At 45.5% G+C, this 26,802-nt stretch overlaps 1 protein-coding gene across 1 annotated transcript in view; it reads left to right on the forward strand.

Moving 5' to 3' along the window:
• Positions 1-346: 346 nt before the first annotated feature.
• The window catches only part of Lsg1 (large 60S subunit nuclear export GTPase 1), a 28,933-nt gene continuing 2,477 nt past the window's right edge, over positions 347-26,802 (forward strand). The window contains exons 1-13 of the mRNA XM_059277182.1: positions 347-503; positions 2,283-2,409; positions 8,491-8,611; positions 9,019-9,105; positions 10,464-10,550; positions 16,903-16,963; positions 18,293-18,457; positions 20,275-20,676; positions 22,653-22,754; positions 22,840-22,983; positions 23,692-23,815; positions 25,334-25,413; positions 25,873-26,046. Of these exons, the coding sequence (XP_059133165.1) occupies positions 405-503; positions 2,283-2,409; positions 8,491-8,611; positions 9,019-9,105; positions 10,464-10,550; positions 16,903-16,963; positions 18,293-18,457; positions 20,275-20,676; positions 22,653-22,754; positions 22,840-22,983; positions 23,692-23,815; positions 25,334-25,413; positions 25,873-26,046 (1,773 nt within the window). The 5' untranslated portion in view covers positions 347-404. The remainder of the gene's footprint in view (positions 504-2,282; positions 2,410-8,490; positions 8,612-9,018; positions 9,106-10,463; positions 10,551-16,902; positions 16,964-18,292; positions 18,458-20,274; positions 20,677-22,652; positions 22,755-22,839; positions 22,984-23,691; positions 23,816-25,333; positions 25,414-25,872; positions 26,047-26,802) is intronic.

The following is a 26,802-nucleotide window of genomic DNA, read 5'->3' on the forward strand; positions in this document are numbered from 1 at the left end:
CCCTTCCTCCTCTTGACGAAAGGAGCAGGGAAGGTGGAGTCAGTCCTATGAACCTGAGCGGTCATATTTTCCAGTTGTCCCAGTTTCCCGCCGAACTTTAAACACTGACGTACAAGTCCGGAATGTACCATTCTCTTAAAAGTGGGTCAGTCTATCCAAAATTGAGACAGTCGCAGGAATAGCTATAAGGAAGTCCCCAGAACAATTTCCACATCTCTTCTCTATAATATTTTCAAGCTCGAGATCTACCAAGAGCATTCTGAAACAAGTCTTTCCATCCCCCCAGCTCAACTTCGGCCCTGAACCACTTGGACTCGCTCAGACGTCACTTCCTGATTCAGCACCAGGGAAACCGGAAGCCTCACGCGCTGGGAAGAGGAGGTCCGCACCGCTGTGGAGTTGTTATGGGCCGGAGGAGAGCGCCGGGTAGCGGGTCCCTGGGCCGGGTACTTATCCGGCATCAGACTCAGCGAAGCCGCAGCCAACGTCATACCGACTCCTGGGTAAGGAAATCCTTATCATCCATAGCCTTTCCGTCTCGTTCTGAGCGCCTCCATGCTACAGAAGTTGGAGCAAGTCACACCTGAGCAGGATTTCGAAGCGGGTCCCAGCAGGGCGCGGGGCACAGAGGGAGAGGGGCTTTAAAACCGGACTAGTGTGTGGTGGGGTGGGACTGAAAACGTGTATAGCCTTTCATGTCGGAATGTTCGCCTGTGTTTGATCTTGACTCTAGAAGCCGTGGGCGCTCTTGGAAATGTCTAAAGGAAAATAATGTGTTATCTTAATTTTTTTTTTTTTTTTTTTTGAACGAGCCTCCGTATGCAGCCAAGGTCGGCCCAGGACTATCTTCCTCCTGCCTCTGCCGGCAGGGTACTGGGATTACAAGCCATGGCCGCCACGCTTGGATAGATCTTTAAACTTTCCGATTTTAATTATCTCTAGAAGTGGTTGGTTCCATCAGAAAAACAAATAACTCCAATCCCTGCTTTCCCTGTGTTTCCTCCTTGGGGTTTAGCTCAAGGAATGAACGTTGTCTTTAGGAGTTTGAGGAGGATCGTAGTAGGAGCCTTAAAAAGTAGATGAAGTATAGAGATTACTTTAATCGCAGCGTTCAGGAGGCAGAGGCAGGCAGACCCCTAAGAAAAAAGTGGTTTGATTTTTTTTTTTAATTGTTCTAGTTGTCACTTTTATTCTCTAGAATAGTTGAGAAAATTCCGAGTTCTCATTAAGATCTTGTGCGGAAGTTGTTTGTCCTTGGTGCTCATGTGACTGCATGTCTGTCACACTGTCCCATTTTCCAACCAACCAGATGGCCTGAGGAATACACACATACTTCTCGGTGTTCAAGTCTGGACATTTGACTATTGGTCAGCTAACTGATTTGGTGGGGACTTACTGTTGTAGTAGCCTTTGGGAAATAGTCGGAGTGGTTGAATTTAAGTGTAAAAAAAAAAAATTCTAATCTGTATTCTGATTGTCATTAATTCTAAGCTTTTGTTTTAATTTCTTTTTAAAACTGTGTTTGTACCTATAAGTAAGCATATAGCAGGATGGTATTTATCAAACTCTGGGTTGTATGAGAAAATCAACTTAGTAGTTTGCAGCTAAATCTTTTTTAATGGTCATCCCGGCCAGTCCAGTCTTCCAGCCCTTGGGGGTTTGGGGTGGAGGAGACTAAGGAGAAGTGGGGAGTAGATGTCTACACAGTTCAGGATGGCCCTGAGACCTGTGGTCTCTGTGCTCTCTGCTTCTGTGATCACAGCATGTATCACCACGCCTGGCTTTAAAAGAGTCCTTCTCATACATCCCAGTGGAAACTTTTTAACTAGCTGGCTGGAAGAGTCAAGACAAGTCAACCCAAGAACAAGTCTGGGTTCTACTTCTGCCTGTGTACCTAGTTTGCAACTACAGCCGAATTATTTTACCTGCTTAAACCTCAGTTTCCTAAGTAGTAAAGTGAAGACACAATACAATTCACTTCAGAAGAGTCTGAAGATGAAATTGAATGATGGAAGGGAGGTGCCCTTGCTGAGGTAAGAAAGTGTTCGTTTAAATATTTGATCTGGGGTTTTTGCATTGCTGGATATTGATGCCATTGACAGCAAAGGGCAAGTATTCTGCTGAGCTACGCCCCTAGCCTAACTAGTGTTAGTATTAGTAGTGTACATTCGAGAAGCCTCAAAGCACCTTGAGGACATAGACCAGTACCAGCAAGTTTAGAGCCGATAGGATGCCAGGATCAGAGGACATGCTTCAGTCTTTCTGCTGTGTTTTGTTTGTAGTTGCACACGAGTGAACTCAACGATGGCTATGACTGGGGCCGCCTTAATCTTCAGTCAGTGACGGAACAGAGCTCCCTTGAGGACTTCCTTGCAACTGCAGAACTTGCAGGGACTGAGTTCGTAGCTGGTAAGTGATTTATTACCTAGTGCTTGTGACACTGGTCACTGCCTTGCTCACTTCATATGAATAGGCTATCTTTAATCCAAGAGCACTAGGGGAAAGTTCCATGGGGGTAAGGTAAAGTCTGAATTTAAAGACACTGGTCTTTAAATTCAGCTCTAAAGAACACTTCAGATGCTAGATGTGGTGGCACATGCGTTTAATCCCAGAACTCTGGAGGCAGAAGTAGCTGGATCTCTATGAATTCCAGGTCAGCCAAGGTTACATAGTAAGACCCTGTCTCCATAACAACAAAAACTACTTCAGATTGTACGCCATCACATCAGGCTCAAAACATACCCTTGCTGCTCTCAGGTACCTGTACTTAGTCCCTACTCTGTGTGTGTGTGTGTGTGTGTGTGTGTGTGTGTGTGTGTGTATTCTAAGCACTTAGGACAACAACTGACAAATAGCATTATATTTCTCTTACTATTGTGAATGGCATGCTGCTTAGCGAGTCATTCATTCATTTGTTCAAAATGCCTATGTTTAGCACATTCTCAAACATTGTGCTGGCTACTCAGAATAATATTAGAAGATAAATTGTATTTCTTTAAAATGTTCTTTTATACATTTTGAAAGAAGTCTATAGAAAACAATGGGCAGTAAAAAATGGAGCTCATAACAGATTCTATCTGACAGAAGATGGATGAGCAGGTAATAGAACAGGAGATAGCCATTCCTAGTGGTGCACATCTGTCATCCCAGCACTTGGGCGAGCTAAGGTAGGAGTATTTCCCCAAGTTTGAGGCCAGCCTGGGCTACAAATAGTAAATTCCCGGCTTTGGCTACATAATAAAACCCTGTCTCCAAGCAAAAGTCAAACAGATAGGCAGAGGCATCTAGACAAGATATGAAATAGCAGTCTGCTTTGTTCAGAAAATTGTTACAAGTTTGGTTTTGCTGGTGCAGGGGACAAGCTATAATAGGCACAGACACTGGGGGGTGGGCAAGGGCCAGATTCCAGGGAGGATAAGTTTAAGGGAAGGCCAATGTGATAGCACATGCCTTTCATCCCAGAAGGCAGAGGCAGCAGGACATCAGTGAGTTTGAGGCTAGCCTGGTCTACATACTGAGTTCCAGATTACCCAGGACTACATAGTGAGACCTTGTCTTTAAAAGGAGAAGACGGGGTGGGGGTGGGGGGTGGGGGAGATGGACAGATGGTGAAGGGTTCCTTTACAGGTTTTTAGGCAAGTAATGGCATGGTTTCAGATGTCATTTTCTGTTGTGTTTTGTGAGTGCGTATCAGGGGGATGTTTGTTTTGATTTGGGGGTTTTTGATTTTTTTTCCCCAGGGGGTAGTCATGCTCCCTACCTCCTAGCTTTATATAGTTGTGGTGCATAATATGTCTTAATATGCACACACAGTGTACGGGCAGTGACTTCCAAGCTAATTGACAGACCCATCACTGTGCGTAGTTCTTTTGTGTGTGGTAAGATAAGTCTACTCTCTTGGTAGATTTCAAGTGGACAATACACTATTCCTAGGAGAGGTCACCATGCTGACCGTTAGTTGTCTAGAGCTCCTCCTGCCTCATTAAACTTTGTACTCTTTGATGGCCTTTTCCCTGTGTCTTCCTCGTTACACCATCACTCCCTGCTTCTACATGCTCCACCTTTTCAACTGTACATACTAGTGAGGTCACTGTTGCCTGGCTTATTTCCATTTGTGTCGTATTCGTCCACATCATTACAGATGTCGAGATTTTCTTGTCTTTTGAGGGTGAGAAATGCTGTACATGTATATAGTTTGTTCCTCAGTACAATACAATTGTAGAAATAGTTACAGCATACTCGCCCCACCCCACCCCCATTGCACAGGTTCTTAATTCACTTATGTAAAATGTCAGAGCACTTGTGTAGAACCTCTACATAGCCTCCTGTGTGGTGGGTGTCTGGGTGTTTTACCTGCGTGCATATCTCTGCACCAGGTCTGTGCCTGGCTATCTCCAGCCCTTATTTTTATTTTTATTTTAAAAGCATGGTCCTCATCATAGGACAAGCCAGCCTTGTGCTTGTTGTGTAACCCAGTCTTACCCCAAGCTTGTGATCCTCCTGCCTCACCATCCTAAGCGCTGGCATTACAAGCACGTGCCACCTTGGCCCTATATTTAACTTTTTTTTTTTTTTTTTTTTTTTTTTTTACTGCACAAGACTTCTGTTCAGTGTTCTAAAAGCTGACCGGTGGTTTTAAGGAAGAAGGATGAATTAGGAGACATGTCTTAGTCACATAAAGAAGCAAGTCAGATCTGGAGGAAGGAATAGGGACAGGAATGTTGGGTGCAAGAATAAGCCAGGCCTGCTGGCAGAGTTGGTGAAGAGCAAGGAGTTGAGAATAAACTATTGGGTTTCACCCTGACACATTACCTCACTCGCTGCCATTCCTGACATTACAGAGACCGATACACAAATGTTGGTGAGGCTGTGGAGAAATGGGAGCCTCATATATTATTTGCAAAATAGTGCAGCTCCCTCAAAAGCTGTGTTGGCAGTTTCTGAAAAGGTTAGAATGAAATTGCCATATAATCCAGCAGTTTCCCTATTGGGTAGATAACAAGATAACCAAAAACATGTCTACATGAATACTTGTACGTGCATATTCTTAGTTGTATCATTTGCCATTAAAAAAAATGAAGTGGAAGCGCCCTGCTCTCCATTAGCTAATGATTAGATAAACAAAATGTGGCGCATCTATGCGATGGAGTATTTGACCACAAAAAAAAATCAAGTTCTGATAGGGGCTACAGCATTCAGGACCTTTTAAAACATTCTGAACTGGGGACATAATTCAGTGGAGGAACACTTGCTAAGCATGTGGAAAGTCCTGAGTTCAGTGCCTAGCACCCGGAAAGAATAAAAACATATGGTTCTATTTATAGGAAAAGTCCAGAGTAGGCATATTTACAAAGACAGAATAGGGAATGGGAAGTATGTGCTAATGGATAAACATTTCTCTCCGAGGTTTCTGTTTGAATGTGGATTACCTCCATAAAGCCGGATTTGAAAAGGCTCTTAGTGCCCTTTGCCAGGCCATGTCAGTGTGGGTTTAGGTGGGAGGGAGAAAGAAAGAGAAAGAGTGAACCATGGATTATGTCCTATGGATTGAAAAACAGCACACACCTTTATCCCAGTAAGGCAAGTGGCTCTCTGTGAGTTGGGCCCTTTGTCTCCATAGTGAGTCCAGAACAGCCAGGTCTACTTAGTGAGACCCTGTCCCTCTGAAAAGAAGACTTTTGGGTTTGCAGGGTGAGTTAGAAGCTGGAAGTGTATGTCTGTGAACCAGCATACTGCTTCTCCGTGATGCTCTGAGGGTTATTCTCGTGTTACTGGGCAGCAGTTACTCAGAGATCTTGTTCATAAACATACTCCTGACTCTTCCTCTGGAGACTCTGATTCAGCAAGTGAGGTCTAGACCAGTGAATTTCCATTTGTAACAAGGGTAGAGAAAGTGGTGTATCTAACTGTGGAAGTGTGGGTGCTGAATGCTACGTCAGCAGGGAGGTCACTGCTCTGGTATAGACAGGCTGAACTATTGAGCAGCAGTTGAAAGGAAGGTGTTAACTCCAGGTGTTAACACAAAGGCTCTCCGAGGCCTGTTGTCAAATAAAAAGACTACGTTACCTGACCAGGCTGCGGATAGGCCTCTGGATGAAGCATTTCTGCCAACCCTCACACCCTGTGTTAGGTCCCCAGGACCCGCGTGGTAGAAGGAGAAACCCAACTCTATCAGGTTGTCTTCGGACCTCCACATGTGTCAAATCCCACCCCCCATAAATAAACATGTGAGGTGTGTGTGACCAACCTATGTATGCATGTGAATATTAGAAAAAGAGACTCTGAAGGCTACACGTTTAATTCAAGGGAGAGACTCGGAGTGGCCAGGATAGAGAGAAGGTTAGAAGTGGGTCAGAGAAAGGTTTACAAGGAGAGCTTACTTTATGATTGTGTAGTTAAAAGTTACATTCCAAACATAAAACAGATGAATAAGGAAGAGGGCCAGAGCGTGGGACTGGAGGGAGGTGGGACTAGAATGGGGTTGGAAACAGTTGGAAAGGTCAGGTCCTGCAGGGGAAGGAGCGCAGCTTCCTGTGGTGATATTGTGTTCCCCAAAATATTGTGCACCCTAATAAACTTATCTGGGGTCAGAGACAGAACAGCCACTAGATACAAAGGCTAGAAAATGGTGGCACTCACACCTTTAATCCTAGCACTCCAGAGGTAGAAATCCCTCTGGATCTCTGTGAGTTCAAGGCCACATTAGAAACAGCCAGGCATGGTGACACATGCCTTTAATCCCAGAAAGCAGCCTTTAATCCCAGGGAGTGGTGGTAGAAAGCAGAAAGGTATATAAGGCGTGAGGACCAGAAACTAGAAGCATTTGGCTGGTTAAGCTTTTAGCTGGTTAAGCTTCAGGCTTTCGAGCAGCACAGTTCAGCTGAGAGCCATTCGGATATGAGGACACAGAGGCTTCTAGTCTGAGGAAACAAGACCAGCTGAGAAGTTGGCCAGGTGAGGTTAGCTGTGGCTTGTTCTGTGTCTCTGACTATCCAGTATTTTACCCCAATACCTGGCCCCGGGTTTGATTTTATTAATAAGACTCTCTAAGATTCATGCTACAGCTTCCTTTGAGGCGAACGAAGGGTCCTGAAGGTGGGTGCACATCTAGAGACGTGTGGCGCAATGGTTGGCGTCCAGTGGCTTCCTTTGCCCCTTCATAAGGTGATGACAAGGCTATCCTCGGGAAAGGGAAGGACAGAACAGCTGCCACTTAGGGACTGGGGCAGGCTAACCAAGTGCTAGAGCAGTTCCTCCTTCCATGGGAAGGCTGGGGTCTGGGCAGTCCCCAGCCTAGCCGTTTGCCATGCCGTAGCCGTAGTATGGTGCCATTTCCTATAGCAGGGTGCATCTCATGACACACGGGGAACAGCAGGCCAGTAGAGTTCAGGGTGCAGTGGTGTGAGGAATTCAGCAGCCGATAAGGGATGGGTGGATGTGCAAGGACTTCCAGTGATTAGCGAAAGGGCAGGAGTCAAGGAGCTAAGTGGGGGTACAGTGGCCAGTCACCATTGGACAGAGACGCTAACACCGCGGGAGCATCAGGTATGGGGAGTGCTTAGCTGTTAGTGGGCTTGATAGGGTGAGAGTCCTGGTGGGTTAACACTGGTGTAGGTCACGAGGCTGCGGGGTCTTACTTGGTGCTGTGATGGTTTGATGGGGTAGCAGGCTGCAGTCCTTGCTCAAGGCTTTGAAACTGCACCTTCACTGCCACTTGAGGAGGAAGTGTAGCTGCCTTCTCAGGCTCTCAGACAGTCTAGGTGGTGGCTGAGCTGTGAAGCAGGAACTGCCCCAGCAGCCCAAGGGTTAGCGCTCTAGAGCACACATCTCTCTGTTACTAGTCACATGGGATCCCTCGATTTTTTTTTTTTTATACAGCCACTAATGGTGACCATTAATATATATCTTGTATAAATTATAACTATAGTAGTTCACTGGTTCTAAATGGAACAAGTCTTTTGCTAAATCTTTGCCTCTACTGCTATGAGCCAAAAACTAATATGTAAAATGAGGAAATTGGTTATACTGAATCTTTATAATCCTTCCCCATTGTTACTGTTTCTGTAACCAGGAAATCCATTCATGTGGAATTTTGTAACATGGTACCCAAAGAAGTCTTAGGTTTTTTGGAAGTTTTAGTGAGGTAGTGAAGATGTCTTTTTCTGTGTAGAAAATTAATTTAAAAATTAACCTAAGAAGGCTTAAATTCTGTTTTAGGAAGTGGTTGGTTTCAAGCTTATCAAAATGATCAACATTCAGTGTTTTAAATTACCTTTTTTGGATTTTGAGTCAGAATCTTATGTATTTCAGGCTAGCCTCAAACTCCTGATCCTCCTGCCTCCACTCCCAAGTACTGGGATCGCAGATGTGTACCACTACAGCGGGTCATCCAGTGCTAGGGGTAGAACACAGGGCTTCCTGCTCATTAGTCAGGCACTGCAGCAACTGAGGTACATCCTTGACTAAGAGCACTTTTCTTTCTGTGAACAGAGAAGCTTAACATCAAGTTTGTGCTCCCTGAGGCTAGAACTGGACTGCTGTCTTTTGAGGAGAGCCAGAGAATTAAGAAACTCCATGAAGAAAACAGACAGTTCTTGTGTATACCAAGGAGGTAAGTTGAACAAGAATTTAGATCATCAGAAGATATAGAATGGGCTGGAGAGATGGCTCAGTGGTTAAGAGCTGCTTGCTCTTCTAAAGGACCATATTCAATTCCCAGCACCCACATGGCAGTTCACAGCTGTCTGTAACTCCAGTTCTGGGGCATGTGGTGCCCTCTTCTAGCCTCTGCAGGCACCAGGCACACACACGGTGCACAGACATACATGCAGGCCAAAACAGTCATACATGTAAAATATTAAATTAATAAAAAAATATAAAAGAGACATAGCCACTGAATAATATATTCTTAGTTGTTCATAATTGTCCTGCTTCTATCTCAGCTGCCACTTACATCCAAATTCTCTTTTGAATTTGGTAGCTTATATATAAATTTCTTCCTTTCTGTGATTGTTTCAGACCAAACTGGGACAGAAAAACGAGCCCTGAAGAACTGAAACAGGCAGAGAAAGATAACTTCCTAAAATGGAGACGCCAGCTTGTCCGGTGGGTATTGGACCATGAAGATTGCCTGGAAGCGCTGGTGCTGTGGGATGTCTTTCTGTATGCTGTGGATATGTGTTGCTCTGATTGATTGATAAAGCCATTTGGCCTATGGGAAGGCAGCTTAGAGGCAGGCGGGAAATCCAGGAGAGACAGGAAGAAGAGAGGCAGAGACAGAGGAGTCGCCATCCCGCCATCCAGGGAGCAACAGGTAATGGGACACAGGTAAAGCCATGGAACACATGGCAAAACATAGGTTAATAGAAATGGGTTAATTTAAGATATATGAGCTAGCTAGCAAGAAGCTTGAGCCATGGCCATGGCCATGCAATTTGTAATTGATATAAAGCTCTGTGTGTTTGTTTGGCTCTGAGTGGCTGCAGGACTAGGCAGGACACAGGAAAACTCCAGCTACACACTGGGTCCAGGCATTTTAGCTTGCACTGCCATTTGCCTCCTGAAGCCTTTTAAAAGAAAAGGGACATACCAGGCTGGGGAGATAGCTCAGCTGGTAGGAGCACCTGCTGCCAAGCCTGATGATCTGAGTTCAGTTCCCAGGACCTGAAGAACCAACTCCCAAAAGTTGTCTGTTGGCCTCTAAACTTGCGCACAAAGTCAATGACTAAAATGCCGTTTTAAGTAGAGGGAGGGTGGTAGCATCCATTACAGGTGTGTTTTGGTGTGTATATAGACAGCATTGTGGGTGCAGGTGCAGCTGTGCACAGAGGTGCTCAGTGGTTATTCTGTTCCATTCTAGTCTTTTATTATTCATTTTGTGTGTGTGTGTGCTTGCGTGAGGGTGTGTGTGCACCAAGTGCGTACATTGTCTCCCCAGGAACTGGAGTTACAAGTGGTTGTAAGCGACCGTGTGGGTGCTCTGCAAGAGCAGCCAGTGCTCTTGACTCCTCAGCCGGCTGTCTGGCTCCTTTTAGTTCCCAGAGGTGCTCCTCTGAGCAGTCTTCCAGTAAGAGTTGTACGAGAGAAACTCCTGCTGTGTAAGGACAAAATTTGAATTTGGTGGAATATACTATGACTAAGTTTTACTCTTGTGTTGACTCAACAGTAGGTATATTAAAATAATTGGACAGAGCCTAGTCTGGTGGGATAGGCCTGTAATTTAAGCTACTCACAGCCTGCCTAGGCTACAAAAAAAAAAGTCAAAAGAGGGCTGGATGTGGTGAGTGGTAGAGCACTTGCTTGACATGCACAAAACCTTAGGCATAATCCCCAGTACCATAAACAATAACAACAAAATACAGTGTTTATATACGTATCCTCTTAATGTAATGAATTTGAGTGCTTATAATTCTCTAATACTATTATGATCAGGCAGAGATGTAACCTTCTCATTCTGAAGCCAGGCTAGAAGAGGAACAAAAGTTGATATTGACTCCCTTTGAACGAAATTTGGACTTTTGGCGCCAGCTCTGGAGGGTCATTGAGAGAAGGTGAGTAATGTTTTCCTTGTTTAACGAAGACATTGCAGTGTTGATACTGAACCTAATGTTGACATGTGCTCCGGGCTCTGCACACAGCAAGAGGGAGATTAAATTACACAATGAGCTACTGAGAACTATGAAAAACAGAAAGCGGTCCTGACTAAACTATAAACAGTCACAAAACTAAACCAAAAGTCTAATCTGGGAAGGGACTAGTAAGATAGGGGAGGTATTCAAGGCTGGGACAGAGCTAAGAGAGGGAGAGAGAACATAATCAGAATGCATTATGTGCATGGGTGACATTTTCAGAGAAATTAATTTTTAAAAATTAAAAGCTAAAAATAGAGGGCTAGAGAGAGGACTGAGCAGTAACAGCTTTGCTGCTCTTGCAGAGGGCCCGAGTTCGGTTCCTGGCACTCACATTAGGTAGCTCACAGCTACTTGCAGCTCAGGTTCCAGGGTTCTGGCCTCCATGGTGCCTGTGTACACTCACATGGACACATGCACGTAATTTAACACGTCTTTCTTTTCACTTCTTTTTAAAAAGAAACCTGAAAATACACTCTATTTCATTTAAATTGTAGGTTTTTTTTTAGGTTTGGGTGGTAGTTGAACACTTACTTATCTAGCATGTGTGAGACCTTAGGTTCATTCTTCAGTACCAGGGGAGATGTATGTGTATGTGTATGTGTGTGTTATTAGATGACTAGTTCCGGGGGAAGTAACACCCTCTCCTGGCCTCCAAGACAATGTAGATACATTGTGCACAGGCATACAGGCATACAGGCATCCAAACACTTTCACACATAAAATAAAAATAAGTAAGTAATAAATAAATAAGTAAATGTTTGCATAAGGTGAGTTCTGGAGCACCTGTGTTACTTCAGCCAGTGTACGTTGACTGTTGAGGTCCTCCTGGAAAGCAGGCATGGAAAAGCGCAGCTTTGGAGGTGTGTGCTGTGAGGAGAGACTGCTCAGCCAAGTTCCAGGGACACATGGAGGAGTGAAATGCAGTCCTTGAGCTCAGAGCACACGATGCCTAGTGAAAGTCCAGGAGCAGTATGACTGCAGAGAGAAAGCTGTGGGGACTGTAGCAGAGGAGGCATGGTTGATAAGGATTGAGGACAACCAAGGTCGGTCTGTTTGTTTGGGGGACAGGGTTTCTCTATATAGTCCTGGCTGTTCTGGAACTCACTCTGTAGGCCAGACTGGCCTCGACCTCAGAGATCCGCCTACCTTTGCCTCCCAAGTGCTGGGATTAAAGGCAGGCACCACCATGCCCAACCCAGGTGACTTTTTAAAGCCACTGTCCCCCACCCAGCAGAAGTGTGCTGCTGCTGGCAGGTTCTGCATAAGCTTCTCCTAAGTCTTAGGCTCTGCTGAGCTTGCAGGTCCTGTCCTCTTCCCCTGGGGAGCTTTGGCGGAGCAGAATGGACATGTGTCCTTCAGAGCTTCCGTAGAGTTGAGGGTATGTGCTGCTTTTTCCAAAGAAGTGGACACAGAGTCTGCAGTACCTCAGTGTTGACCTTGATGGAAGACACTGTCTACATGCTTACCTACGGTTCTCGTTTTGTTCTCTTTCTCTGTTTATCCTGGCTTCTGCTGAACTGAAATGACTGGCATTTGTTTTCTATTCACATTTGAGAATGAAGTACTACAAAGCTGTTCAGATATAGTTTGCCTAGTAGTGAACCTGTCTGTAGAGAGACTGGGCAGGGATCAGTTGTTTAGAAGACTCCAAGATGTTAGTATCTTTATATCTTTCCTTAGCACGTGTCAGGGTTGGTTGTTGTTATTTTCTTTACATTTATTTAATTGTGCATGTATGCCACATGCATGTGTGGTCAGAGATCAGCTTCAGGAAGTTGGCTCTCCTTTCATCATGTGGGACCTAGAGAATTGAACTCGTGTGTTCAGGTTTGATGACAAGCACCTTTACTCATCTTTCCAGCCCCTGTGTGTTCCTTAAAGTAAAAGAGAGAGGGGGGGGGGTGAAAATGAAAACACAGCATACCCAAGTCTATGGTATGGGAAAAGCCTACCTTAAGGAATTGGGGGAGGGGGCCGTGGTGATGCTATCTTTAATCCCAGCTCTCCAGAGGCAGGCCCAGCCTGGTCTACACAGCAAGCTCTAGGTCAGCCAGAGCTACAAAGTGAGACCCTGTCTCAAAAGAAGAAGAAAAAGAACTCTGTGTAGGGTCTGAAGCTGTAGCTCCATTGATAGGAGCGCTTGCCTGTCATGCACGAACCCTTGGGTTGATCCTCAGTACCACATAGAACTGGGCATGTGTCTTAGCCAGTGTTCTGTTGCTGTGGGGAGACATCATAACCATGGCAACTCTCTTAAGAAAGCATTAATTGGGGCTTGCTTCTCGATTCGGAGGTTTAGTCCAGTCTCATCACGGTGGGGAACATGGTGCCACACAGGCAGCTAGAGAAACAGCTGGGAGTTCCACATCTGGACCTCCATGCTGCAGGGAGAGAGACTGGAACTGGCTGGGGCTTTTGAAAACCCAAAGCCTACCCCCAGTGACACTTCCTCCGAGGCCACGCCCACTCTAACAAGGCCACACCTAATCCCTCTCAAGTAGTGCCACTCCCCGATGACCAAGCATTCAAATCTGTGAGCCTGTGGGGGTCATTCTTACTTAAGTCACCACAGCATGGTAGTGCCTGCCTAGAATCTTGGCTCTCAAAAGATAGAGGCAGGGAGCAGAGAAGTGGTTCCCAAAAGTTACCTTCTGACCTTCATATGTGTTCTGTGCACATACTCACTTATATAAACACACACAAATTACATACTTTAAAAATCTTATTTTTTGCTTACTTGTTTTGAGAGAGGGTCTCGCTCTGTAGCCCCGGCTGTCCTGGAACTCAATGTTGTAGGACCAGGCTGGACTTAAAGTCACAGGGATCTGCCTGTCTCAGTCTCCCAAGTCCTGGGATTAAAGGCCTGTGCCACCATGTACAGCCTTTAAATTAATATATATATCAGGTTTATCTCTGGCTACGTAGCACCTTCAAGTCCTGCCTCAAGACAAAAAGAAAAAAAAAAAAAAAAAAAGCCGGGCGGTGGTGGCGCACACCTTTAATCCCAGTACTCAGGAGGCAGAGCCAGGCGGATCTCTGAGTTCAAGGCCAGCCTGGTCTACAGAGCGAGATCCAGGCCAGGCACCAAAACTATACGGAGAAACCCTGTCTCGAACCCCGCCCCCCTAAAAAAAGACAAAAAAAAACCCAAAAAACCCAAAACTCATAGTTTAAAGATACACTTCACAGAGTTAGAAAAAACAAGAGCAGACCAAACCGAAAATCAGTAGATGGAAAGAAATAATTAAAATCAGGGCTGAAATTAATGAAATGGAAACAGAAAAAAAATCAGTGAAATAGAGGTGATCCTTTGAAAAATGATAAAGAAGAACAAATTCTTTGCCAAACCAAATGAAAGAAGATCATCCATAAAATTAGAGGCGAAGGCGGGGAACATTATGACAGATAGCAATGAAATTTGGAAAATTATTAGAACATACCTTAAAACATATGCTGCACCAAATTGGAAAAGTCTTAAAAAAAAAAAAGAGGCATTTCCAGAGTGGTGTGATGGAAAGGAGCTGGACGTCTTCACAGGTCAGTCTGTGTTTAATCCCTCCTCTACATACAACACCTCCCTTCCCATCTTGTTCCATGCCCGAGCTCAGGTTCATCTTATCCACAGTAAACCCAGCCTTCTGCTGCTGGGGTAGAGGATGCTGGGTGCTGAGCTAAAACAGCAGACCAGCCTGGAAACTTACTGTTAGACTCCCTACAGTTCTGTGCTCGACCCTTTTCCCCGGGCCTCTGGGGCATAAACAGTCTTCCTTCTCGCTGACCAGGCATGTCTGTGGCTGTACTCAGTGCTCTTTAATGAGGGTTGTTACTTTGTTCTTGTAGGTTTGGGGGGGGGGGGGGGGCAGAGGCAACCTCTATAGTCAGTCTTCCATGACTAACAAGTTGTACTGTATTTACTTTTCCTGCCCCTAAGTTAGCATCTGGGTTCCCCAAAGTGAACCTGTACACGTGAAAAACTGGAGGTTCAGTTGGAGTACAGTATTACTTGCTGAACTGTTATTGTATTTCCTTTTTAAAGTTTTTCATTACATTTAACCATTTATGAGTCTCCACATGGTGCGGGCGGACATTGACTGGTTTGGCACACTTGTAGAAATCAGAGAATAACTTGTGAGAATTGGTTCTGTCCTACACCATGTGGGTCCCAGGGTCTAACTTAGTTGTCAGACTTGACAACAAGCTTTTACCGGCTGAGTCATCCTGCCAACACATTCCTTAATATAGCAATATGTTTTAATCACACAATATGGTTTGTGTCACATAGAAATTGACCCGAGTAATCCAGAAATATTAGTGAAGTGACTACTGGCACATCATTAATAGGAAATGTTTTATTGATGTCTTCCCTATGGCAGATGTCTCCTGTTTGCTGACATGTTGGCTGAGCCATCTGTCTCTTTAATTTCAACAGTGGTTATCAAAAAAGATTTGATACATAACACGGAGGAAATGCAGGAAAGGGCTGAGGCATGCAGAAAGAACATTCTGTTCCAGTAAGGCATTCCCACTGTTACTATTGAATAAATGCCTCCAACAGGCCAGCCTGGAATGTCTTCCCCATGCTGCTTTGAAGCTGTTTATTCCTTCTGTGTGTTGGTAGATAGAGCTAATGTTTGTCTTGTTGTGGTTTAGGGTATTCGTTTTGTAGTCATGTAGATTAATTTGGTTTGAAAGTAGAGTTCACCCTGAAGGAGATACTGAAACTAGCTTAATTAGAGAAGTTTAAAACAGTTTGTTAAAAATTAGCAGATCTAAGCCCTCTAATGTCTCTAATCCCAGCACTTTTGAGATAAGAGCAGCAGGTCTCTGAGTTTGAGAACAGCATAGTGAAGTCTGTGTCTTTGTGAAGTCTGAGACCTTTGTCTCAGAAAACAAAGTTGGCTGGCCAAATCAGGGTTTGGTGAGGGTGCTGTAGGGATGTTGTGTGTGCAGTTTATCTTTTTCCAGTGGTATCCACATGCCCTGACCATCTTCCTAGCCACAGGGGCTGAAGGGAGGGAGGGGGCCTCTGAAAAACAGGAAGTAAGTGTTCTAAGGAGGAAAATGCTGCATTGTACAGCGTGCTGGCCTCTATGTCCCTTCTACATCTAGCTAAGCTGGAGGAGCTTGCTGTCTGTCAGCATAGAAAGCTGTCTTACTGTCACATTTTACATGAGGACAGACATCTTACATGTGGACTTGACATCCTTGCTTCACTGTGGTACCTTAAGCTGACACTTAGTTGCATTTTGTTGTTTAAACACATGCTGGGAACCCGTGGGTGATCATTGGCTAGGCATCAGCTCTCCTCTTTGGCAGCCTTGGGTTTCAATACAGGACTGACTATAGTGGATGTTGTAGGTGATTGGTGTGAATTCAGATCAGACTGGATACTTAGTGAACTTCACCTTGGGGTAGTTCAGGTACTCTTATGACCTGAAGTTAATAGAAATTGTAGTGGAAGGTTTAGCAGCGAAATGTCATACGAGCCCTCCTTCTAAGCCAAGTTAGAGCATAGAATGTTGAAGAGCATGGCCTCTGGTCCAGACTGCCTGGGTACCCATTCTGACTTCATCACGTCTTAGCTGACTTTGGGCAGATTATATGACTATAATATACATCATAAAAACTGGGAATGACTATGCCTTAAGAAATTAGTATGTCAACTGCTTAATATATGCAAAGTATTTCCTATTATTACCATTAATATATGGCAGTGGTTCCTTTTTTAATGTTTTTCTAATTTGAGAATTTCATACATACAGAGTTTTTGTTGTTGTTTTATAACCACTGAGTCCAGTTTGTGTCCCTGTATACTCACGGGTATGGGGACCTCCATTGGAGCAAGGTGGACCAGGGGCCACAGCCATAAAGGAGACTGACCCTTCTGAAGCCTTCAGGTGTTGGTAGGGAAGAGTTCGTGAGCCCCAGTCCCACTGCAAGCTGGAGTGGTGATGGGCTTGATCTTGCTCAGGTCTTGTGCAGGCAGCTAGGCTGCTGAGTTCATACATGCACTGGCCCTGCTGTATCCAGGAGACCCTGCTTCACCCTGGTCCTCACCTTCTGGCTTTATATTCTTCCTGCCCCTCTTCCTTAAGGGTCCTCGAACATTGCAGGAAGGAAGTGGGATACAGATGTACTGTCTGGCTGAGCACTCCACAGACACTTACCCTCTGCACTTTGACCTGTGGGGAGTTCTGTACTAAGCGCTGTGTGTCAGTCAGTGGTCACTTCTACTTTATACTAACTGGATTTTCTCACTTTCTTCCTCCAGTGATATTGTGGTCCAGATAGTAGATGCTCGAAACCCACTCCTGTTTAGATGTGAGGATTTGGTAAGTAAAGTCTGACTTGGATCCTTGGGACAGTAAGGAGAGGGCAGCATTCCTCACAGCAGTAACTGAGCACGCATCCTGTCTTCTCTAGCTCGTTTACTCAGCCTTCCTGCTCCTTGCAAGCTCAGGAGCTTGTGTAATGTGCTGTTTAGACAGAGCTCTGCTCCTGCGGTGGTTGTCTGTAGAAAGCGCAGAGACTTGCATGCCCTGTTCTAGCTGCTGGGTTGGAAGATACTTTGTTGCTAGCCATTTGCTGGTCTCTTGTTTCAGGAGACAGAAGTCAGGATGGCAGTTTGCTTTTATTTAAGATATTCCAGGCACTTTTTTTTTTTTGGTTTTTCGAGACAGGGTTTCTCTGTGTAGCTTTGTGCCTCTCCTGGAACTCACTTGGTAGCCCAGGCTGGCCTCGAACTCACAGAGATCCGCCTGGCTCTGCCTCCCGAGTGCTGGGATTAAAGGCGTGCGCCACTACCGCCCGGCATTCCAGGCACTTTTTAATCCATCTCACTAAGTTCTCTCTTTTCACATCTTATTACACCCATGCTATTTTACAAATGAACTACACTTATAAAATAAGAGTAATACTAAGGTGTAAGGATTACTTAAAATGATGTAATACATGAACCCATGAACTCTCCTATGTGTGGTGCACATATTTGCATTTGAAGACCATAGTGGTTTCTCTAGACTCATGAGTAACAAAAATCTTAATGGTTCTTTTAAAGTTCTTTTCAGAGCTCACAGAAAGGATCAGTTAGTAGAATGTATCTTAATTTCTAATCTTTAAATTAGAAAGTGATTTAAGGGCCTCCTTTGAGCTGGCTCAGCAGGTCTAAAGGCACTTTGCTGCACAAGCTTGGTCACCTAAGTTTGACCCCAGATAAAGGTGGACCAAGAGCACCGACTTCTCAGTTCTTCGTTGACCTCTACATACACGCTGTGTCACGAGTGTGTGCATGTACACACATTGTGCACACACAATAATAAATCATTTTTTAAGGAAAATGACTTAAGCCTGGTGGTGATGGTGGCAGCAGCAGTGAGTGCGTGCCTTTAATCTCAAACTCACAGAGACCTCTCTGCAGAGGCAGGTGGATCTCTGAGTTCGTGGACAGCCAGGGCTACACAGAGAAACCTTGTCTTGAAAAACAAAACGAGAGAGAGAGAGAGAGAGAGAGAGAGAGAGAGAGAGAGAGAGAGAGAGAGAGAGAGAGAGAGAGATTTAAAATGGGGGAGGCCATAAAAATTTTAATTGGAAAGCTCCAGTGTAATTAACCCAGTATTTGTCTTACTTGTTTGAACAGACTGGAAATGCCTTTATCTTTACAGGAATGTTATGTGAAGGAGATAGATGCCGCTAAGGAGAACGTCATTCTGATAAACAAAGCGGACCTGTTGACTGCTGAGCAGCGCTTTGCCTGGGCCTCACACTTTGAAAACGAAGGTGTGAAGGTTATTTTCTGGTCAGCTTTGGCGGAAACCATTCACTCTAAGGTAACCGGGACTGGGGGACTTTTTCACGGATTTCGGGGATTGCTTTGAATTTTGGTTAATGTGCTTTGTTTATATTGGCAATTTGTAGGAGTTACTTTTGTTTGGGGATTTCCCTTACCCCACTGCTGTGACTGTAGGATAGCCTATAGAAAATATTTAGACTCTTTAATCAAATCATACAATTAGTTACTTTGTGGTTTAGGATAATCAGAGATGCCTGGTGTCACATCTGGGACCTTAAGGATTTTCATAATGGTTTTGTATTTGCTTTTAAGAGAAACTTCTAAGTGCACACGGTACAGCTGAAGGATGTAGTAGCTTGTCAGAGTTTATCAGGATCTAGGTTTGTTTTTAAAACAAACTAAACTTGAATTAAAGATATATTATGCTATTTTATCTTTAACCCAGATTTTACTAAAACAACTTTAAAAAGTTAGTCATGGAATCTTTGATATTTACAAGACACTTAGAAGTAATATCCTCCTCTTTTATCTCTTTTTTTTTGGTTTTTCGAGACAGGGTTTTTCTGTGTAGCTTTGCGCCTTTCCTGGAACTCACTTGGTAGCCCAGGCTGGCCTCGAACTCACAGAGATCCGCCTGGCTCTGCCTCCCGAGTGCTGGGATTAAAGGCGTGCGCCACCACCGCCCGGCTCTCTTTTATCTCTTATCAGTCATTTGATTTTGATGGTGTTAATGTAGGTGCTGTGCAGGCTGGGTGTGGTGGGGAACGCCTTTAATCCCAGCATAGTCAGAAGGTGCTCTCTGAGTTTGAGACCATCCTGGTCTGCATAGAGTCCGTGACAGCCAGAGCACACAGAGAGACCCTGTCTCAAAAAAGATAGGTTCTGTGACTACAGTGCTTTCATTGGATGAGTTCATAATTTACTGAGCTCTGAGCTCCAACTGAAAGAAGAAATCCCTTCCTCCACTTCCTGTCAGATGTTCATGTTATCTCCCACTGACTAATTCGGGCTGAGGATGTAACTCAGTAGAACAATGTTTGCCAAGCATGCAGAAGGTCCTGGGCTCTCACTCCAGCAGTGGCAACCGCCTCGAGACCAGGCAACTCGTTCCTTTTTAACCTGTGACGTCGGAAGTTCTTCCCTTCAGCGAAGCGAAGTTAGCTCCCTGATCTTTGATCTGAGAATTTAGTCTTTGTCGTCTTGGTTCCTTCCCATACAGATGGTTCATTTTTGCCTTCAGATATCTTATACACACCATTTTGGGGGGCTCTCATCTTGGTGCTTCTCTATTTCTTCTGTACTGACACTAAAGTTGATGGAACCTAGTTGAACCTGTTTAGTCCATGCGTTGTCTGCTAGGACACACACGGATAGATTGAAATGTCTAGAGCTGGAAGATAGCTCAGGGACTGAAGTGCTGGCCTTCAAGTGTAAGGACCCCAATAAATGCCAGTCTTGGCCAGCCGGGGGTTTGGACACCTGGGAAGCAGAGGCAGGAAAATCTTGGTGAGTTCAAGGCCAGCCTCGTCTACATAGTAAGACCCTATCTATCATACTACTAATAATAACAGCCGATCTAAAATGAAGTTTGCTACTCCTGAATTTCATACACAGGAGTCTGCTCCGTAGTACTTTTTGACTTATTTAAGGCAATTACAAAAGCAAAGTAAGATTGGGCATATAGCTCAGTGGTACAGTCTTACTTCATACGCAGAAGCCCCTGGCTCAGCTTGCCCTGGATAGATCCACATACCTGTCTCCAGCATATTTCCTGTTCTCCCTCCATAACCAGCCCACTGAGTGAAAAGTGCAGTTCCACAGGTCTGAAATTTGTCGTTTCTGTTACTTCTTCAGGACCAAGGCAACGGGGTTGCTGGAGAAGCCAGCAGAACTGAGTCTGAAAACTCAAGTTTGGATGAGAATGAAACTCCACGCAGAGATTTGCTCTCACTTAGTGAGGGGTCCGCAAGTGACGAAGACGACAGTGAGTATGAGGACTGCCAGGAGGAGGAGGAGGAGGAGGAGGAGGACTGGCAGACGTGTTCGGAAGAAGACAGCAGCCCTGAGGAGGAGGACTGTGGTCAGGACTGGAAGGAACACTGTCCTGTCGATTCTGAGGCTCAGAACAGAACAATTCCAGAGAGCCATGCCATGAACAATCGTAGCCACCTGGTGTCTAAGCAGGAGTTACTGGAGCTCCTGAAGAAGCTCCACACTGGGAAGAAGGTGAAAGATGGACAGCTAACTGTCGGGCTGGTAAGATGGAGTAGATCACGGCGCCGACTCCACATGAGAGTCTTCAGTCCTGTCCCTCCATAGCTACGCATGCCCCCGATAGTCAGGCTGCTGACGTCCTAGAGAACGTGCTTCCTTCTTGGTGCCCTCTGGCATCATGGGTGGAGGCAGTGTGAGGGGCGGGGTCCAACTCAAAGGAAAGATCTCTGGGTTTGTATAGTTTACATACATGTTTATATGAAATGTGTCCAATGGTCTTCCAGTTCAGTTCCTTGTCACGTCAGTTACTGAGAGATGAGAAGAAGAAAGTCTTTGGTGTTGCTGCCAGACTTCAGTGCGGTGTTCTGTTGACATCCTGTGACCAGCTTACACTGTTTCACATGCCCTTAGGGAGAATCTCAGTCCTGGCCAAAACCGTGACAGATACAGTCATTGCATAAACATAACAAAATGGCATCCCAGCTCTAGTGTCTAATTCTAAAGGTGGCTGTGGAACTGCCCACACCCCAAGGATACAGCATGGCTGTGGGCTACAGCGTGGCTCTAGGGGGCCCATCCTTAGCTAAAGACAAGTAAGGGGTTAGAGAAGGCATCTGTAGTAAAGATCTTTCCAGGAACAACACAGTGGAAGGCAGGCGGTCGCAGCAGGGGTAGCCTGTCAGCTCTTCAGGTAGTTAGGGTAACTAATCCTAACTGTGTTCAGCCTCTCTCTCTCTCTCCTGTGTCCCACCACCTACAATAGAACAGGAGGTCTACTTAAAATGTAGGGTCTCAGCTGGGCAGTGGTGGCGGCGGCGGCACACGCCTTTAATCCCAGCACTCGGGAGGCAGAGCCAGGCAGATCTCTGTGAGTTCGAGGCCAGCCTGGTCTTCAGAGCGTGATCTAGGACAGGCACCAAAACTACACAGAGAAACCCTGTCTCGAAAAACAAAACAAACAAAAAATGTAGAGTCTGAAGAGAAGACTCAGCAGCTGAGACCTGCTTTTGCAGAGGACCCACATGGCAGCTCCCAGCTGTCACTATTCCAATTCCAAGGGATCTGACACCCTTTCCGGCCCCCAGGCATTGCCTGCATGTGGTGCACACATAAATGAAGGCAAAACATCCTTATACGTAAATAAAACTAAAGTCTTATTTAAAAAACGATGGAGTAAGCCCGGCGGCGGTGGTGGCGCACGCCTTTAATCCCAGCACTTGGGAGGCAGAGCCAGGCGGATCTCTGTGAGTTTGAGGCCAGCCTGGTCTACAGAGTGAGATCCAGGACAGGCTCCAAAGCTACAGAGAAACCCTGTCTCGAAAAGCCAAAAAAAAAAACGAAAAAAGATGGAGTAAATGATGTTTACAGTGGGTATTGGCTAAAGCCTAAAGCCCTGCCTATGGGGTCAGGCAGGCATAGTGTAATTCCTAATTCCACAGTAGAACTAACCTGAACACAAAGTTCCTTAATTCCTCTGAGATTTAAGGCTCTATTCTCTGTGCCAAAAATTCATTTCCATGTGTATCAGCAAGCCCAGTTTTTCTCCATGTGTCTTTGAGTTCTAGAAATAAAGTAGCCTTCACTGCTTTCTGAATTCCTAACTTGGGGTATCCTCCTGAGAGTACCTGAACTTACTGCTCTACAAACAACTCTACATCTCCTGCCACCTTTCCCTGGGCCCTGACCTAAAAAGCGCTGACGTTTTTAGATGTTCGAAAGTTGTGATTACTGTTTATCTGAGCTCAGCTTCACCCCTTGTAAAAGATCTGGTGGAAACAGTGAAATACCTATAAATGGAACATTGTGGGGCTGGCAGAGGGGATGAGGCTTATTGTAGGGGTGACAGCAAAGTCCGTAGAGACAAAATTCATACAGCTGCATCATGTGTCCGAGACGAGTCTGAATAGATGAAGCCAAGAACAGAAAGGGAACAGACATACAGACCGCCTGTTAAATCAGCTTTCCGAGCAGCCAGGCTAGCGTTTCTACCACTCAGGTAACCTCCAGTTCTTTTCTAGGTGGGCTACCCTAATGTTGGTAAGAGCTCAACCATCAACACTATCATGGGCAACAAGAAAGTGTCTGTGTCTGCCACACCTGGCCACACCAAACATTTCCAGGTATTTCAGAGTTCTTTGCCACAGCGATACTCCTTTTCCCTCCCACTTGCCATGTGCCCATCACAACCTGTCACATGTCTTTCAGACTCTGTATGTGGAGCCTGGCCTCTGCCTGTGTGACTGCCCGGGCCTGGTGATGCCATCCTTTGTGTCTACCAAAGCAGAGATGATTTGCAATGGGATCCTCCCGATCGACCAGATGAGAGATCACGTTCCCCCCGTATCACTAATATCCTTCCTGTTTCAGTGCCAGTCTGGATTGGGGGACATTGCCTTAGTCCAACTTACTTGTAGGCGTTAGAAACAAAGACATGATCCTTTGCATCTCCGTTAGATAGTCTCTCAAAGTTAGAGTTTGTTTACAATATTGTTCCTCAAAGTGTTAAGGTCTGTTTCAGAGATATTTTTTTAATATTTATTATTTTATGTTTGTGTTTGCCTGCATGTATGTCTGTGTACCTCTTGTATGCCTAGTACCCTTGAAGGTCAGGTGAGAGCATTGGATCCCTTGAAACTGGAGTTACAGACAGTTGTGAGCTGCTTTGTAGGTGCTGGGAATGGAGCCCTGGTCCTCTGCAAGAGAGGCAAGTGTTCTTAACCCCTGAGCCATCTTTCTAGACCCAGAGATATTTTGTTTTTGTTGTATTTAGAGACAGGGTTTCTCTATGTAGCTCTGGTGTCCTGGAGCTCCCTTTGTAGACCAGGCGGGCCTTGAACTCACAGAGATCCACCTGCCTCTGCCTCCTGATTGATGGGGTTAAATAACCACCCAGCCTTGTTATTTTAAAGAATGCATTTAAGGTGATCATTGGTGTGTAAGACTGTTTAAGTGCATAAGTAACTGTACTCTGCTTAGAGGGTGACCATGTGTCAGAAGCAGCAAAATAGATGTAGGAGCATAGAGTCAGTTCAAGAGTAGATTCCTTGACAAGTTTACGTTTGCCAGAATATCCCACGCCATGTTTTGGAAGCTACCTATGGTATTAACATTATAAAGCCTGGAGAAGACGAAGACCCCTACCGACCTCCAACCTCAGAAGAGCTGTTGACGGCTTATGGATGTGAGTTGTCTGTGATTACATATCATGGGCAGAGTGTTCATAGAAGTCTGGAGCAGGTCACTAGGCATCCCCCGTTTCATTCTAATGACATAAGTACCACTACTTTTCATCTCATACTCCAGATCAAGTCAGTACTTCTGTTTGTAAGAACAGATGACCACATGTGTATGGTTGCTCAGACCACTGCCCACACAGAGCTCTGTGTAGATGAAAGCCTCTGGCCGTGAATTTTAAAGGCATTGCCAAGTTCCTCTAATTTTACTGTGTTTCTTTTTAAGATGTATTATTTTAACGTATGTGTATGTATGAGGTTATGTGTACGTGAGTGCTGGTGCCCGTGATGGTCAGAGGCATTGGAGCCACTCAGAACGGGTGCTGGGAATCGAACTTGGCTCCCTTGAGTCCTCTGTAGTAGCAGCACACACTCTTTACTGCTGTGCCCACTTGGTATTTCTTTGATTTTGTCTGTGTGAGGTAGTCTCACCGTGTAACCCTGGCCAACCTGGAACTCATGGATCGCCTGCCTTTGCCGCCTGAGTGCTGGGATTTAAGATGTGTGCCACAACACTCAGCTACTTTGTCTGTCTGTCTGCCTGTCTGTCTTTTTTTAAAGATTTTTTTAGAATTTTATTTTCTGTGTATGACTACTTTGCCTACATGTATGTCTGTGCAGTGTGTGTGTGCCTGGTGTCTGAGGAGGCAGTGGATGCTCTGGGACTGGAGTTACAGACAGTTGTCAGCCACCATGTGGGTGCTGAGGATTGAACTGGGTCCTCTTCGGGGAGGGGCGCTCGTGTCTCTGTAGGAGTCTGTGCACATGAATGCAGTCCCCCTAAAAGGTCAAGAGTGAGGTTGGATTCCCTGGAGCTGGGATTACAGACACTGTGAGACACTGGGCATGGGACTGAGGCCTGCGCTTGGGTCCTCTGCAAGAGCAGTGCATGCCCTTGACCACTGAGCCATCTCTCCAGACCAGCATTTAGGTTTTTGTGTGTATGATAGGAATTAGGATGCTGACTCTTTTCTCCTAAATTGAAAAGGCTGCATAGCTAGTATGTGCAGGGCTGAGTTTTGAACCCAGCACTTCTGCCAAAAGAGCTGTGTTCTCACCTTGCCACTCGTGACGTGAGAATTAGAGCAGGCTTCCTGGTGTGTCTGGGAAGCTGAAAAGCACGTGTAGTTATTAAGTTAGGACGTTTGCCTGGGTTGCCTTTTGTTTTGCAGATGGTATTCTCCTGCAGGTAGCCTCCCTGAGTAAATGCCCAAGATCAGGGATAGAAGGAGTAACTAATTGTGAGAAATTGGACGTGTCTGTCAGTGCTAAGTGATTAGATACTAGATAAGCTGCAGAGGCCCCTCTGCGTTAGCAAGTGTCGTTGATGATAAAATATGTTACACGGTGAGAAGAAATTAATTTCTCACAGGGCTGTGGGAAGGGACCCGATGCACATTACCTCAGCCTTCCTGCTGTGGTGCCGACTCCTAACTGAGCTTTCCCACGGTTGGTTTCTCTCACAGGCATGCGTGGATTCATGACAGCACATGGACAGCCAGACCAGCCTCGATCTGCACGTTACATCCTGAAGGACTATGTCAAAGTAAGCGTTCCTGTCTCCCTTGAGGAAGCAAGCTTCCCTTCCCATGTGTTCTAGCTCAGGGCAGCCTGTTGGGAGGTGTTTCCATTGAGAAGGACTGAAGGCAGGTGGCGTGTTTCTAGTGGTGCTAGGACTTGACCTTTGGGCCTCACACATGCTGGACAGCTGCTCTACCACTGAGCCCAGGCCCAGGCCCCAGAAATGATAGGATTTTAGACTCCAACCTGACGTTCCCATGCGTGTGTCCTGATGTAAAAGAACACTGAACACTACTTAGAAATGAAGTGCAGTGAACGGTCACAGAGAAGGGCCCTGGGAGGAGCTGCTGTCAGAGTAGGACTCCGGAGTTGCTGCAGACTGAAACACAGAAAGCTCCTTCAGCCTCTGCCTGCCTCACACTTGCCTTGAGGACCTTTGCCCTCCTGGGGGTAACGCGGTCACGGTGTGCTGTTGTCTCTGTAGGGTAAACTACTGTACTGCCACCCTCCTCCTGGAAGAGATCCTGTGACGTTCCAGAATCAACATCAGCAACTCTTAGAGATCAAAACAAAAGCTGAAGAAATACAACTCCAGCCGGGCAGAAACAAAAAAGCCAAACAGATTGAAAATGGAGTTGACAAAGCCTTTTTCCATCAGGTAAGTGTAAGAAGAGCCTGTGTTTTTTCTCATCCAATACATTTAAAAATCCAAATATTTACTATTTAAACATCTAGTGGACTGAAGGGTGGCTCAGTGGTTAAAAGCACTGCTGCTCTTCAGAGAACCTGAGTCTGATTCCCAGCACCCACAGCACGAGGCTCATGGACACTGTAAGTTCACACAGCACACTTTGTTACATATGGAAATGAGTGTTTTACCTGCATCGTGTGTGTCTGGAAGTCAGATGAGGACATCAGTTCCCCTGCAGGTGGAGGTGAGCTACCATGTGGGTGCTGAGACTGAACTGGGTCCTCTGCAACAGGTGCCCCCCTGAGCTCTTTCCCCAGCCCCACTTTTTTGGTCTTGGATCTTGCTTTGTGCCTCAAGCTGACCTTAGCTTCCCTAGTGCTGAGATTACAGCTGTGCATCATCAAGCCTGGCTCCACACACAGATTGGAAGTGTGCAGTGGTTTCTATTATAGCCACAGCTGTGCAGCCAATACCACAACCAATTTTAGAATTTTATCACTCTAAAAAGAAACCCCATACCACTGACAGCCACTCACTTTCCCTCTCTCCCCTTCTCCTCTGCCAGCCACTAACCTGCTTTTTCTCTGTGTGTGGGGTGGTCTACTCTGGGCATTTCACAGGAGTAGTCATGCTGTGTGGTCTTCTGTTCTTCACTTAGCTGTTCCAAGGTCCACCTGTGTCAGAGCGTGTGTCCACACATCATTCCTGTTTATGACAAATAGG

Source organism: Peromyscus eremicus, chromosome 12, assembly GCF_949786415.1.
Source record: "Peromyscus eremicus chromosome 12, PerEre_H2_v1, whole genome shotgun sequence".
In the NCBI taxonomy this organism is placed as follows: domain Eukaryota; kingdom Metazoa; phylum Chordata; class Mammalia; order Rodentia; family Cricetidae; genus Peromyscus; species Peromyscus eremicus.